Here is a 16,233-nt window from a genome sequence, read left to right on the forward strand (position 1 = left end):
CTGTTAGAGAAATAGCAATTAACTATTGCTCTATAAAATGGTGATGTTCAAAATTACTACAAAAAGTTTTACAAATGAAAAAAAAAAATTAAAAATTGTTTCAACATAAAAACTAATTAAATTTCATTTTTTTACATTTTCGGTTCTCTCTTAAATTTAAAATATTATTTTCGCGGTTGATAAGAAACAAGGAGGGTGAAAATAAATGATTGAAGAGAGCATGAAAGATTAACAATCAAAAAACCAACCTTGTCTCCTTTGTCTCCAATGGGTCCTTGCACGCCAGCCAATCCTGAGGCTCCCTAAATGACAAAGTTGACAAATTTGGATATTCATCACTTAATCAGGTGGTTAACAAATTATAATTACATGTTAACCATGCCATCATGCAGCAAATACGTTTAATTGATATGAAAAGCTCAAGTGAGAGAAGCAGGCAATGTACCTACCTTAATACCCGGAGCTCCAGGCATTCCTCTTACTCCATCTCGACCTGCTCTGCCCTGGAATAAAAAATATTACTGTTCATATTTAACATTTTTTATACAATAAGAAATAAAAATTGCATCGTGAAATTCGTTTGAGAAAGGAAGAAAAACAAAATGTGAATGATAGTTTTGAATATCTCAATAACAAATTTTACAATATGTTTGTGAAATTTAAAGAAAAATAATATATTTTAGTCAGTTAAGGTGATATGAGAAATTAAGTACTGAAATTAAGTAATAAATAGATGTTGAATAAATAAACTGATCAATTTTATTATAATGTTCTATACGTAAAGACAAAAAGCCTAAAAAGAAAATAAACATACTGGGGGTCCCAGAGGCCCTGGCGATCCTGGAGCACCTCTTGGTCCAATCAGACCCTGTCATTTAGAAAAGAATAGAATAAATTTGCAGCACAGGCAAAGCCTCTTGCCACCACAATGAAAGCAGTTTTTAAGAATAAATAATTCCATAATTAAAATATTTGGTTGAAAATGTTCAGTTTAACTTTACATTTTTTGGTTTGACATCTTTACTTCCATATGTAAAATTTACTCTGTGCCAAAATTTATCTAAGACTATCTTGAAGCTAGTAATGTTGACTGATTTGACTACATCTTCAGGTTGGCCATTCCAGTCATTCACAGTTGGTAAAGTTGTATTGTTTGACATCTTTTCTGCAAGTCCAATTAATAAACTTAATACAATTTCTTCTTGTTGCCATGGTAGATGCCCAGTCTGGTTTAACATTGACATCCAGCAGTCCATTAAGCAAATAATAAGTTAATATTATGTCTCCTCTACTGCATCTGTAAACCAGTGAAGACCGCCCTAAAATCTTTCACCTATCCTCGCATTATAATCCTCTGCATTGGAATGGTACTTTGGATGCTCGTTTCGGAACCCTTTTTAAGTGCTGAATATGGTATTTTCTAAATGAGTACCATGCAACCACACCATACTCCAGAATTGACCTTACCATAGATTTATAAAGAAGCAAAAAAGCTGCTATAGGTGCATTTTTGAAATTACATTTTAGCAAACTAACCATTCTGTTTGCTTTTCTAACAGTCTGAAAAATATGATTGTTGAAAATCAGCTTAAAGTCTAAAAGTATATCAAGATCCATAGTTTTTTCTGCCTCAGCTAGGGGCACCTCTACTCCTCCTTGTCCCATTAAACCATATGTTGAGTACTGCTTTTCACCTCTAATTTTTAGTACGAAACACTTGGAAGCATTTACTTTTAACCAACATCTCAAGAACCAATCACATTTAAATCCTTATTTTATTAACTCTGTCAGAATTAAATTATAAACCAACAAATGTTTAAAAATTAACACAATAATTTCTAAAACATTAAAGGACAAACAAGACACATTACTCACAATAGGTCCCCTCTCCCCTCTATCTCCCTTCTCTCCTGAATGTCCAATGATACCCTGGAGGAACAGAAATATTCATTTTTATAATTCTAATAAAAAACAATGAACCAAAAAATTGATAAAGACCCATTGTAAAGTTATATTAACATCTTGTTCAATAACTAAAACATGGTCAAAATGAGTTTCAACCTTTGGCCCAGTTTCACCAGTGAATCCTTGTGGTCCAGCAACTCCCTTTAGCGCCAACTGAAGAAATAAAATTATTGAAAATAAAAATTCTTGGACTCGTTTTTAAGTGAATTTTGAAAAAATTATTTTGAAAGAATTAAAAGTTCATCTAGTATGCTGTAAATAAAAATGAATGAGATAAAAAAAGGAACATTTACCAAGTGTTGATCTAACAAATTTCTCATGGACTGCAATTGGCCAGATGAACTTCTAGAGTCTGAAGCAAAATCAGGCTAGCAAATGAGAAAAAAAACTTCATTTTACAAGCTAATTCAATTGAATAATGAAAAATCCATTAAATTTATGTAAAAATAATTTAGAATATAAAATTAAATTTGAAAAAAAATTGGGCTAACCGAAATGACAAAGACAGATCCAGGTGCACCAATTGGACCAGGCAGACCTGGTGCTCCTGGCTTTCCTGGAGGTCCCTGAAAAATAATATCACAAGCAATATTAAAAATATGATATAAAACAACTCACAACAAACCATTGATAACACAAACTCAACACATCAATGCACAAAAAAATGATTGATAACATTAACTGAACACAACAACTTACAAGAAATGATTGATAACATACACCAGCACAACTAACCTTATCTCCCGGAAGGCCCTGATAGCCAGGTTCACCTACTCTGAGGTTTCTTCTGCGAGCACTTGAGTATGGATCAGCTGCCTTTCAAGAGAACATTAAAGAATACAACAAATAAATAATAATGAATAATCAATGTTAATTATTTTTTTTCAATATAGGTATCAAATAAAACTTAACTATAAGAATTTTGAAATTATTTACATAGAAACGTTGCAACATGCAACAACCAAATAAAATATTGTTAGGGGTAGATAATGATGAAAAAATATCGGAGGAGCATTTTACCTGATAGTAATCAGAAGTAATAGTACATTCTGGAGTGTATTCACATGTCGAGAATGCTGATCCGTCATTAGGAATGAAGACAAGTTGTTGGATGTCACCCTGACAATGAAAAAAATATACAATTCAGTGCTGTAAATCTACACAGTAAACTATTTCAACTTATTTGTTTATAAAAATTATCAATCTAATCAAAATTTCTCCAAATTTCATGAGCTAATATTGATTCAAAAAGATATTTTGAGTAAAAATCAAGAAAAACCTCCAAAACATCAGGAGAAACAGGATTGCTGAACAGATAGATGCGACCTTTAAAATCAAGTGCAGAGTCAGAACTTCTGTTGAGAGGAGCAGTATAGATGAACTTGCAATCCAAGTACAAAGTCACTATCTGGTCTTTGACAATTATACCAGCTTGATGCCACCTAGATAATTGAGTTTTTCATATTCTTAATACTTTATTATATATATATATATATATATTTTTACAATATTCTATAAATTCTATTACCAACATATATATATATGTATATATATATACATATATATATATATACATGTATATTTATCACATATACACATATAACATAAATTTCATTTATTTGTAAATTTTGTGAAAGTACATACAATTAGTTAAATCTATAGTTCATTAAAGCACATTTTAACCCTTTAAAAATTTCATGTTTTTGATCTCATTGATCAAATCATCTGCAAAATAACTTTTAACAACCTAATTACTTACATGCCATCCACTAGGTTGAATGAGAATTTTGGAGAAAATTCATATCCACCATCTCCTTTTTTGTCTTCATACAACAAAACAGTGCTGTTCAGAGCTACTTCAAGACCCAAAATGGGCTTTTCAAGCTTTTCATCAAGAATGGCAAACACAAAACCCTTGGCAGCCTTTTCAGTTGATGTCTTGAAGCTGGCAACAATTGAAAAGTCCTGGGGAAAATCCTCTAAGCGACAAATGTGTAACAAATTGAAATTACAATAAAAAACTAATAAGTAGTATATAGCTCAAAGTTTGTGAGATTATAAAATAAATTATACAAACTAAATCCTTCAATTTAAATAAATTAAAGTAAATATTAAAATATTAATTTAAATAAATTAAACCAAATTAAAACTAAAAACAAACATTCAAAGTTGAATTTTTACTAAGATTTTAATTAGTGAATTTACAAGATTCAATTTCAATGTATGTATAATGTATATTATATTTATATATAATTTTATAATATAAAATATTAATTTGTAAATAAAGGTGATTATTAGCGATAGATAGTGTGCTTACCAGTGAAAATATCAGCCGATTTGGCACTCAAAGAGGCAGCCCTGGTAATCTTGTAAGCCGCTCTGGGCTGGGAGTCAAGGACAGCTCCATAGGGAGACTTGCAGACACCATCAACTAACTTCACACCCTTGTTCTTGCTGGTGATATTGACAGCGTTTAAAATGTCAAGAGACCCTTAAATGTAAATTGTCCCGTAGTTTAACAATTTTATTTTTCAGTAATTATTTACCATATTAATGTATCTGTTAACTTTAATTTTAAATGTAAAGCTGAAACAAACGCCGCCCCAAACCAAAACACAGTGTTTTACACACAAGAGGTAGTATTATAATTTCTTTGCTAAAAATGCATTGGTTTAAACTTAAAGTTTATTCTATTGAATATGCATGTACGTACAAGCAGAAGAAAAGAAAAGGTTTGAGATGGTTTAATTTAATACGTTTCATAAAGTGTTTCTAGCTCATCTGCCAAATGCCAACCACGTTAATTTAGAAAATCAAAATGAAAATAATATTTTTCATATTTTATTGATGATATATTGGTTGGTTAGAGTAGAACATATATATATATATAGAACAAAACTTTCTCTACATATAGAAGGGTATTTTAAATAATGGAATTCTACATACGTGGGTTAGAATATTAAAAGATAAGAGATCTTATTGCTAGTTATCAGAGAAGTAGCAGTCATGGTGCAACATTATTGAGCAATAATGACAGCAGCAGTGGCGCTACTTTCTATTTTCGAAACTTAAATAATCTGCTATTTGCTACTTTTGAACTGACAGTAAATTTTGCCACTGGATTTCACGTAAGAAAAACAAAAATCTGGGGTTACATGTTAAACAACATCACTTTATTTCTGCATTCGTTTGTCGCGTCATCATCGCTCTTTTCTTGCAACTTAAGTTCTCACATCTCTGATATCAAAGATTAACAATCGATGTTTCGACATGATGACATTGTGATAGGCTATTTACAACGTGAAATACCTCAATAAATGTAACTTGCCATCAAACAATCAATTCGATGTTCAACAGCGCTCCTTCGTGAATTTGCAAGTCTTGAGATCCGCTCTGAACTTCGCAAGTGATGGAGAAGTAGTTAGAGAAGGAGGTAGAGAGTTCAAGAGAAAACGGCCAGAAAATCAAACGCATATAATGAACATTTATATAGCGCTTTTTGATAAACTCCCAAAACCGATCTTCAAAAATAGATGTGTGTGAGTGTGTGTGTGTGTGTGCTGTGCATGTGTGTAATTTGATAGCAGTAACAGTTGTTTATTAGATACAAGCCATTGTTTAATAGTAACAGACGTGGAATTTTTAGTGGTACTGTCCAATCGTATTCTTTTTACTATAAACTCAACTGGAAGCAGGAACGACAATGATGTCATACAACCAACTAATATATTTAGGGCAGAAAAATGCTAAACAATCGGTGAGAGATGAAATATAAAATAGAATAACGTCGTTGGCAGTGGCGGCACCACATTTTTTTGTTGTAGCAGAGTAACGTTTTTTTTTGCAGCCTTATCAATCCTAAAAATGCTTAAAAATTAGACTAGACCGAATTTTCGTTCATAATATTATAATTTTATGCCAAAATTAATTTAATAAGTGTGAACATATACTGACCTTTAGGGAAATTGTGGATATTAAAAGAAGAACCATAACATCCAGCAACTATTGCAACAAGTGCGACGTAAGTCACTAACCACCTAGCTGGTATTCGTGACATATCGCTCTTGAAGATAACCAGAATGCTCTCTTTTTATCTGCTCTTGTTGTTCCCTCTGTTGGGAAAATTATAAAACAATATATTACAATCACGAATTGTTGATTTTTTAGTTGGTTAATCCTTTCGTGGTTAATCCGTCATAAAGAAGACGCTATATCCATTAAAGCAAATAACCAAGGTTAAAAAGAATTATCAAATCAAACATGACGGGACAACAAAAATCAAAATTTTAGTAAAAATTTTGAAAATAAATATTTGAAAATTTATAAAATTAACAAAAAAAAATAAAAAAAGCCTTTTCATACATTCAATATAATTAAATAAGCATTCTGGTTTTCTAAAGTTTGATAGATCAGACAGGCCTTACGAGAGCAAGCTATCCAAGGGGGAGCTTGTTCTGCTGAGCACCAATCAGGCAAACCAGACATTCTGTAAGTCAATGATAATGTCTTAGCTTTTTAACTAAGTTACGTCTCATCACTTCATAGTTTAGTCTTTCCATATTGACACACATTAACTAATTTTCATATATCATATAATCCGTTACTTGTCTAATATACATGTGTTTATATATAATTATATAAATTCATACATATATGTATATATATATACATATATATATATTATATATATATATATATATATATATTAAATATTTATATACATATATATTAAAACGCCCGTGTTATACAAGTACTTATAACACTAGAGAAAAGTATAAAGTACATACATCTTCATGTAAAGTTGAACAATTGTATAAGCTGCTGCAGCTTAACTCAATCGTGTTGACGCTCTTTTATTCTTTTTGTTGTACGAGTGATGGCGTTTAAAAGAGTTTGCTTAAGTTTTCCTAAACATTTTGTACCCACTAAAAAATCATCCCTCAATATCTAAAAGATTTTTATATTGATGAAAATTAAAAAATATAATGTAATCAATAAGTCTTTATATTTAATTTATTTAACAACAACAACACTTGACAATATTTCTATGAGTATAAAGTTTTTTATAACCAATTTTTTATAATGAGCAATTTATATTTCACCGTATGACGTATTATGTAGTACACGGCGTTGGCATCTCATTAGTTAGTTGGGTGCGAAACACATGCTTGCTCCGTACACACGGAGATCATAGTTCACTAAACGAAATTTAAGAATGTTTTCACTTTCTCTGCGATTTTATGTAGCTAAACTTAATTGAGTATTTAAACAACCGAGATTAATATTATATTATAGATACTACAAACAAATTCGTTTGTCAGCAAGTTCACCTAATCTTTAAATTTCAAATGAACAACGATTCAATAATTGTTTTTTATTAACAGGATACATACTAATTACATTTTTATTCTTTTAATATATTTTCCCTTTTATAATCCATCCCATTTAAAATTAGTCTTTGGTCATTGTCATAACAACATATTTATAATTAAACATTTTAGACTAAACACTATACATTATTTAATTCTTTTTATATGCATTTATTTCGTTATGTCTTCATGTTCTAGCTGTTCTGATAGCAAAGTCACTTACACTGTTACCCAGTTGTTAAATAAACTAATCAAAAACCTCTGCCTTTATGATTTTCCGTGTGGTTACGGAAATTGGGTTGTTAGAACTGCTTCTAATAATGAAAATAATCTAATCTAATCTACACTCTCAATTTATTTATGTTTTTACTTTATTTTGTTTAATCATTTTTATATAACGTATTTAAAGCACTAATGAATACTATTATATTAACGAGTCGATAATTATTGAAATTTTTGTAGACGACGTTCTTTTCTTTAATTTTGTTTATGTAATTTTTCATTAAGATACACTGTAACGAGAAATCAGTTGATTTTCACAACAAAGGTTTGCGTATGCAATGACTAAAGTTATTATTATCTATGACCCTACACTAACATAAACCGCAGAGACGGCAGGTTGTTACGAGAAGGTTGACGACTTGTACGATTTCGTTAAATTCCCAAGATCGCCCTGGTGCACGTATTGTGAATGGAGCGAAGATGCTTATTATCTGAAACAACTGGCTGTTTTGCGACCTGCTCTTATAAATGAAAATTTCATTAAATGCTATTTTAAAACTTTAATTCTTAGAGATAAAAAAGTTTGTGTTTGGTTGAAAAAAAGGTTTGTTAGAATATAAAAAATAATACTGAAATTTACAACTTAGATATTCGAAATTGATCCGGATTTTGTACGGTTCAAAAATTTGAAAAAACTAATTTTGTCTGCTAACATAATTTCAAAACTTGACCCGAAATGCTTTAACCGAAAAATTCAGGTTAAAATTTGTTTCGCTAAAATTAAGACTTTTATAACAATTTGTTGTAAAAATGTGTATAAAGCATCTGGAGTGCTATGGTAATGAGATAAGCAACATCGAGGATTTCAGCAAACACCCACCTGCACTTTTCTATTTAGGGCTTGGCCACAACAAAATATCGACTATTAAAGACTGTTTTAATGCTCAATCATGGTTATTTTTTTCACAGTATTTTTAATTTACCAGTTTTTTCTTTTCTTTTTATATCCAAAACTAATGTTAGAAAAATAATTTTAGCGGTAACCCCCAGAAAATTAAACCGTTGTCACATCTAATTAATTTTAACAAATTAGTTTCATTATTGCCTTATTAAATTAATTTTCAGGCCCTGTTTGACTTCGTTGGATCTGTGTTTGAATGACCTGACAAACTTACCAGATTTGTGCAATCAGTTAAGTTCCTTGAGCGGTTTAAGAGTGTTGCTACTATATGGAAACCCTTTCAGTGTATTCATTTTTTTATCAAATTGTCACATGAGACAGCTTTCGGCAGTTAAGTTTAAGTAAAAACTATTTTTTAAAAGTTCATCCCGATTTATCGAAGATACGTTGTTGACACAATACCGTTGTTGAATTATTTGGACGATGCCGAAGTTACTGCTGAAGAAAAGTTGGCTTCACGTGGCCTGTGCTGCAGAAGTTGTAATGGTAAAATATTTAATTGTTCATATGATTGCTGTAGTCATTGATGATGTTTACATGCATTATTATATCATATATACAATGTGTCTTTTTTTAAAAACTAATTAACAGATTTGTTAAACGAGCGTGTCATTTTTTTTAAAACATAGTGTACAATAAATCACTGAAACATTTTTCACGTAATTTGTAATTCGTTAAAGATCCCGATTTTAAAAGATCCGAAATCAACTTGTTTATTTCCCACATAAACGGTCTCCCTCCTTCCACGGTGAGATATTCATTTCCACACAACCAGCATTTGTTCAAGCGATGTTAATTTTGTACCTTTTCTATAACAGAACTATTTCGAATCCACTGATGAGATTCTTCAACGCCAGTTTCGTGTGGAGTACAAATTTTTGAAAGGCGTCAGTAGGAAACAAACAACTGAACAACAAAACGATTTTTTTAAAGATTATCAATTTAACGCCAAAACTGAATCGGATGAGATAACCATTGATACTTACAAGACAAAACTTCACGACTGGGCAGAAATAGTTCAACTGAGAGAACTTAGAAAGTTTTTCTACCACGATTTGCGGGAGTTGAAGAAATTTCTCTGCGGACATCTTGAAATTTATATAATGGAAAAAAAGGTACGCTAATTCTGTAATAATATTAATAATAATATAACTACAAATAATAACAAAATAACAATTATGACTTTAGTGACGTGAGTGTTTAGCGCTATTCGTTAAGGCTTAGCATTGTGAGTTGGGCTATATTGAGGAGACTAGGGCATGTTGAACCAATTTTTAGTATTTAACTCATTAAATTTCTATTATTGCATTAAAACTTCATTATTACGTAAAAATATGTCTATTACGTATTTCAAAAAAATACATTCAATTCTAGCATGTTCCTTGACAATAGAAGGTTTTATTTGCAAGCCTGTCATGCGGTTCAACCTACCCCGTTCACGGGGCATATTGATCCAAACACTGGTACATGTTGAACCAGTATTTTATGACTTTGCTAAGCAAGTTTATTGCCATAAAGAAATATTTTCAAATTGAAAAATTTATTAATTAACATTAACTATAGCAGCCAAAGTGACCAATTGACCTCGTTATTGCGAAGTAATAGTACCAACTTGCTTCACACCCTTCTGACAACAATTCTGCTTGAACGATGTACCGTAGTAATTAATTTCTGTTTTGTTGATGTTGTAGATAGCCTCTGGTCCAAACTTGTAACGTTCAGAAACTGCTGACAGTTTATCAAAAAATGGGATAAATTCCAAATTTACCCAACTGGTTCAACCCACTCGTGGTTCAACAAGCTCCGGTCTCCCCTAATGTTTGTGATAGAGCAGTTGAATTGAATCAATTATAAATGTTTCGGAATCATTCAATCATCCTACGATCCCCTTTAATTCCTTAAAGATTCGTCGAGTTCGACGACGTCTACTTATGCATATAATTTGATCGCATGTTTGACTAATTTTAAAAAACATTCCGAATGCGTGATAGATCCTACGTGAGCAATATTTGTATGCGCCATGCAAAATGGAGTTTAGCAATAACGACTCAAAGATGAATAGTTTTTGGAAATCGGCAATCATAACATTCTAATCAATTTGTCAGTCACGATGATGAAATTTTTAAACTATAATGTTTGTAATTATGTCAATGCTAACAAATTTTTCATAGTTTGAATTGCCAACAGATTCGAAAAGTTATTCCAAAAGGCAATGTCTCAATCCAGAAATCTGATGAAAAAAAGAGCCGTACGAAATTAAGCAAAACCTCTCAAAGCAGTGTAAATTTTTTCTCAGATGGATATATCAACTATTTAAAGACGTTTTAGATTAAATTAAAGCTAAGCCTTGTTGTGATTATTTAAAGTTCAAAATTTCATTTTTGTCCCTTGTGTGTTCGACAACTTTGGGCATTATCTTACCAAATAATCCTCACGCAGACGTTGCTTAAGGCGAAGGAACTTCAGATTGAGAGTATTAGCATAAAAACTGATTACGAACTCGTTCAAGGTTCAATTATTTTTAACCTTACAACCATTTTAATTTCTTGATGACTCTAGTGTAATAAAGTAATTGACAACAAATTATTCTTAAATATTGTTATTAATTCAATATTATAAAAACAACATCATAAATCATTTATTTAAGTTTCAGTTAACGATTCAGTCACAATAATTATTAAAATAAAATGACAAAACAGGCTTCGTGGTCCCACTGACTTCTCTGTTGATGGGACAGAGACAGTTGAACTTGCTCATCACTAAGAACATGCGAGTGAAAACTAAACCAGCCGTACAAGCAGGAGAGTTGAAAAGTTCTGAAGAGGTTTTCATTTTGAATACTTTACTCAAAACTTTTCAAAATCTAAATAAAAATCACAACAGTATTTTTTATATTACTACCAGGCAAAGAAAAGTAGACAAAATAAGAAAAAGAAAAGCAGGACAGGTTATTGAATTTCAAGCTGTAGTACGTTTCTTCATCTGTCTCACGTTAATTTTTTTACATGAAATGATTGGTTTGATTTATTTATGTAGAGTTTTTAATTATTTTTACGATCAGAACTTAATTAAACATGTAACTAAAATCCAATGACTCTGCGATGAATGACAAAGTTATCGAATGTAACGATCGATTAATTTTACAGAGCTGAAAGATGATTCGAACACGGACGTGCTTTCGCCGACGAAAGATGAATTTGTCGATCAAACTCTAGAATTAGAATTAAGTATTCAGATTGCTGACAATTACTGATCATTGTTTCTAACAGAAAGTTGACATTGACAAACATACATAGGTGGCAGCACGTTTTCAAGCTGTGGCAATATTTTGTTCATTTGAGAACCTATACAATATTCGTGTGTGCCAAATTTTTTAAATTCTAATATTTTGAATTAATCATTTGACAAAGTTTATTTTTTATAAATTTATCATCAAATGCCAAATATTAAACAACAGATGTTTGAAATTTTTTAAAAAGTTTTTCATGATCCATATTGTTTGAAAAAAAAACTTTTACAAAAAAAAAACAAAAACCAAATTCATTATAAAATTAATTATCTCAACGTTTCTGTGACTGCAAACTTTTTATTCAAAGTTCAAACAACCTGCAAATAGCGTAGGACACAACGTAGACAAGAAGTCTGGACGAGTCATCAGAAAATCTAGAAGTGTCTTGCATTTTAATGGAACCATTACACGAAAGAAAATTCTTTGAATAAAGATTTCTTTTAAATAATTTATCATTCATCACAGTTTGTGATGAAAAAGAAATGAGGTGCACTCATAGAATAAATGAGATTTTACACGCTATTGTGCGCATATTTAAACGTTGGTCGATCGGCGTCGCGATGATATTTTCAAAACGTTTTTGCCGACGCTTTTTATCTGATGAAAACTATTATAAATATTTTTTTAATAATAATAATTAGTTGAAATAATGACCATTGCTATTGCAGCTGCTTCACAGACTACTTTTTAACGTTTTGTCTGGTCGAGCATTTTCGCAGGTTAAATTTCATTTTATTCGTTGGTAAAAATTTATAAAATATTATTTTTTGAAATTTTTTCTATTGTTAAAACAGAGATTAAGATATGAATAATGTATACTATACATAACTGCTTATACTTGTGTATGCGTGTGTGCGTGTGTGTTCATTCCTGTTTAAAATTTATAAACTAAACCATTTGATGCATGCATGTCCTTTGATAACATTTACAAATTTTTTACATACAAATAAAATTCTCATATTACCTGTTCGACGCCGGTGCGTTGAATGGGAGTACAGTTTGAACAAACATTCAACGGGCAATAAAAATCTGAAGCACCAGGCGTTCAATTCAATGTGGCCTTTATATTTATAAGGATTATTATTTTCGTTTAGGATGAATTATTGTGAATAAAAAATATAAATTTTACTCTATTTCCAGATATGGAAAACTTTTCAATTTCATTAATAATAATATCAGTCATCGTGAATTCATTTGTTTTGTCAACTTCACCTGATCCAGATCTAGCATCTGACGGTGATACAATTTCTTTCTTAATTTTAACTATTCATTTTTTCAAAAAATAAAAAAACACTAATTGTTTTGCAATAAATTTTTAACATTCGACATATTTTGAAAAAACTTATGTTTAACAAAACATCCTTGTCTGGTCTCATTCGACATTGGAAAATATGTTTCTTAATAATTTTATTGCATTCAGATTCTGTCGATGAATTGAAAAGCATCGTGGATTTCAACGAATTCGGTCCTTTGAGAAATTTCCAATCGCCCAATCACTTCTCCGGAGTGCAGAGTAAAAGGCCAGCCAAGCATTACGTGAGGTTCGGCAAAAGATACGACAACGAGCATCTGGAGAATGTTGAGGACCATGCTAATTCTGAAATTGCTCCAGATTTTTTTGATAAAAATTATTTGAGATATTTGCAAAAAACATTGAGAAGCAAGAAAAATTTTGTACGCTTTGGAAGAAAAGGCACTGTAGACGATGAATGGCAGCAGGAGCGTGACGGTAGTAGTAGCAGCAAAAATGACGAGGGCGACGTTGAGGCCGGTGGTCTTCACCCTGCGCCAGATAAAAAGGAATTTGTTCGGTTTGGTAGGTTTTCAAATGATTTAATAAGATTTGGTTGATATTGAAGAATAAAATTTAATAACGCTAAATTTTGATTTTTTTTTACGATCTGGTGTAAATATAAATAAGCGTAAATAAAAATAAACATGAATAAAATAAATATTTATCGCTTGCGTGTTGGTTTGAAAAATATATATTAATGTATACTGAAACAAAGATAACTCTTTTGGTTCATAATTTATTGAATAACGTTAATTACATTCTATGCAGAAAAAAAGTTTATCATAAAATGTTTTCATTTGTTTGAAAAACTGGCCGATTCAATGCTCGTCCCATCAAGCGTTTTACAGGTAGTAGAAAAAAATTCTCAAAAATAAAATTATAAAAATGGTAAAAGTTAAAATTTTATTAAATAAATGAGAAAACATCAACTAAATATAACAAATCCTTAAAAAATATATTTGTAGCATAGACTCAGAAAACAAGACATTGAACATTATTTATTTAACTGCACAGAAATCAGAAAATGCTATACAACATTTCAGATTTCTAAAAAGCAGCTCTATAATTACTGAAGTGAAACGTGTACCAGATAAACAAGTTAATCGGAATAATTAAACTGTCAGACCGTCTTTAACTGAAAGCGCCAACATTCTTAAAAGTTATAAAAACATTACTTTCAAATCTTCAAATACAAAACTGCCGAGAATACGAAGCAGTTCTGATCAATATAATCAAGATTCCCATGATAAAAATTGCATTCAACTGAAGGAAATCAAACATTTCAACTGAAAAAGCTTTTTTCAACGGAATGAAACATACTCACTCAAGGATATTCACGCAATTATAATATTTTAAACGTAACATATGTTATATTAAAAAAATTACATTTTTTTTAGCATATATATGTGAGGGCATGTGCTAGTGCTTGGGTGTTTATTAACTTTTTTATTGTTTCATCGCATGTTTAATGCATCTATAAAAACCGCGGCACGTTATTATCATTAGTGAGTAATTTGTTGTTTTGCTGTGTCGAAACAATGACGGAACGGCTACTGTTTGGTCGAAGGTTCGAACGCGATGAATGAATGAATTCATGGAGATGGAGACAAGCTCGTTTATCACCCTTCGTTAAACAAGAGCACCTGCCTCCGAACAAACTCCGACGATGATAGATTCACGCAAGCAGCGGCAACAGGCGATCTAAATAAACAGGTGTGCCGGTGTTCCAAATATAGTCATCATGAAAAATATTTTTTAAATTTTCTTGTTATTATTCATTGTAATTTTAATAAGACATATTTACTTTAATGACTGAAAATATAACTTTGAAATAGTTAGAACCTATGGATCAGAAACTATTTAAAACATTCTTTTCACAATTTTTTCTTATATATTTTTAGATTTTTTTTGATAAAAATTGTGTGGAAGTCATAGAAAGAGTATGAATAAAAGATCAGATGCTAATTCAATGTCAATCACAATGGTAGGCCTAAATTTCAAGAATGTATAAAGTCAAATTATTTTAGCTGTGAATGTGAAGGGATACATTACATTACACCAAGTCAAACACGCTGGAAGGGTTATGGATGTTTTCAGTGATGCGACCGACCAGTTCTATCGAAAAGAGGATCAGCGTGTGAAAAATAAATGCAGTGGCAGTAATGATAACTGTCTGATATAGTGATAAAAAAATGTACTGAATCTATTATTTCTCTTTTAACTTTTCTGATCAATTTGTCATTTAAAATTTGATCATTCCCAACAATTTTTGAAAGAATGCTATCAACTCTACTTCAATATTTGGGTTGTAAACTTTTTACTAACTCAACAAATTCTTCAAACAAGGTATCAAAATAAAAAAAGTGAAACTAGACATGAGTTGTTTCATGCCAACGTTAATTTTTTGTTTAACAATGTTTAACAAACAGAAAATTAACACTGTAGGGCTTTTTGTTCTATCACGCTTAATGTTCTATCATGCTTAAAATAAATGAAAATTTTGGTTTTGAACTCAAGAAACTTGACAATGATTTACGATCTACCATTCAAAAAATTAAACAGAAATCTAACCAACGGGGAACAAACTGTGATTTTCTTCAATAATATATATATATATGTTGGTAATAGACCATAATTTTTACAATATTCTATAAATTCTACCAAACATTCGGTAGAATTTATAGAATATATATATATATATATATATATATATATATATATATATATATTTATTTATTTACAATATTCTATAAATTCTACTGAATGTTTGGCGTTAACATGTTTGTAGTTAGCTTTGTATATTATCAACATATATATATATATATATATATATATATATATATATATATATATATATATATATATATATATATATATGCAGATTTCATTGAATATTTTTGCTCACTTAGCATTAATCCAACAATTCCATATCGTTGAGTGTATTTTTAAAAAGTTGATTTATGCTAAGTGGGCAAAAAATGTTCAATGAAATCTGTATAGCTGAAAACCTCGTTCCAATATATATATATATATATATATATATATATATATATATATATATATATATATATATATATATATATATATACATATATATATATATATATATCCCTTAACATACCGGGGGGGGTCC

The 16,233-nt window shown here is 30.4% G+C and overlaps 3 protein-coding genes across 3 annotated transcripts; 2 read left to right on the forward strand and 1 right to left on the reverse strand.

Annotated features, from left to right (window-relative positions):
- Nucleotides 1-1,344: 1,344 nt before the first annotated feature.
- On the reverse strand, nucleotides 1,345-1,677 carry HELRODRAFT_72913 (hypothetical protein; the record flags this gene model as incomplete). The annotated part of the gene is made up of 1 exon (XM_009013675.1): nucleotides 1,345-1,677. A coding segment is annotated over one exon (333 nt), but the record flags the coding sequence as incomplete, so codon positions are not given.
- Nucleotides 1,678-7,515: 5,838 nt separating this feature from the next.
- On the forward strand, nucleotides 7,516-11,770 carry HELRODRAFT_167969 (hypothetical protein; the record flags this gene model as incomplete). Its single annotated transcript, XM_009013676.1, has 12 exons — nucleotides 7,516-7,635; nucleotides 7,842-7,881; nucleotides 7,944-8,137; nucleotides 8,204-8,314; nucleotides 8,379-8,509; nucleotides 8,682-8,764; nucleotides 9,198-9,265; nucleotides 9,336-9,632; nucleotides 10,957-11,026; nucleotides 11,217-11,341; nucleotides 11,422-11,464; nucleotides 11,664-11,770. The coding sequence occupies 12 exons, from the start codon at nucleotides 7,516-7,518 to the stop codon at nucleotides 11,768-11,770; spliced, it is 1,389 nt and encodes a 462-aa protein (XP_009011924.1).
- Nucleotides 11,771-12,288: 518 nt separating this feature from the next.
- Nucleotides 12,289-13,657, forward strand: HELRODRAFT_167970 (hypothetical protein; the record flags this gene model as incomplete). Its single annotated transcript, XM_009013677.1, has 2 exons — nucleotides 12,289-12,346; nucleotides 13,227-13,657. The coding sequence occupies 2 exons, from the start codon at nucleotides 12,289-12,291 to the stop codon at nucleotides 13,655-13,657; spliced, it is 489 nt and encodes a 162-aa protein (XP_009011925.1).
- Nucleotides 13,658-16,233: the final 2,576 nt, after the last annotated feature.

Source organism: Helobdella robusta (assembly GCF_000326865.2).
Source record: "Helobdella robusta unplaced genomic scaffold HELROscaffold_12, whole genome shotgun sequence".
NCBI classification, from domain to species: domain Eukaryota; kingdom Metazoa; phylum Annelida; class Clitellata; order Rhynchobdellida; family Glossiphoniidae; genus Helobdella; species Helobdella robusta.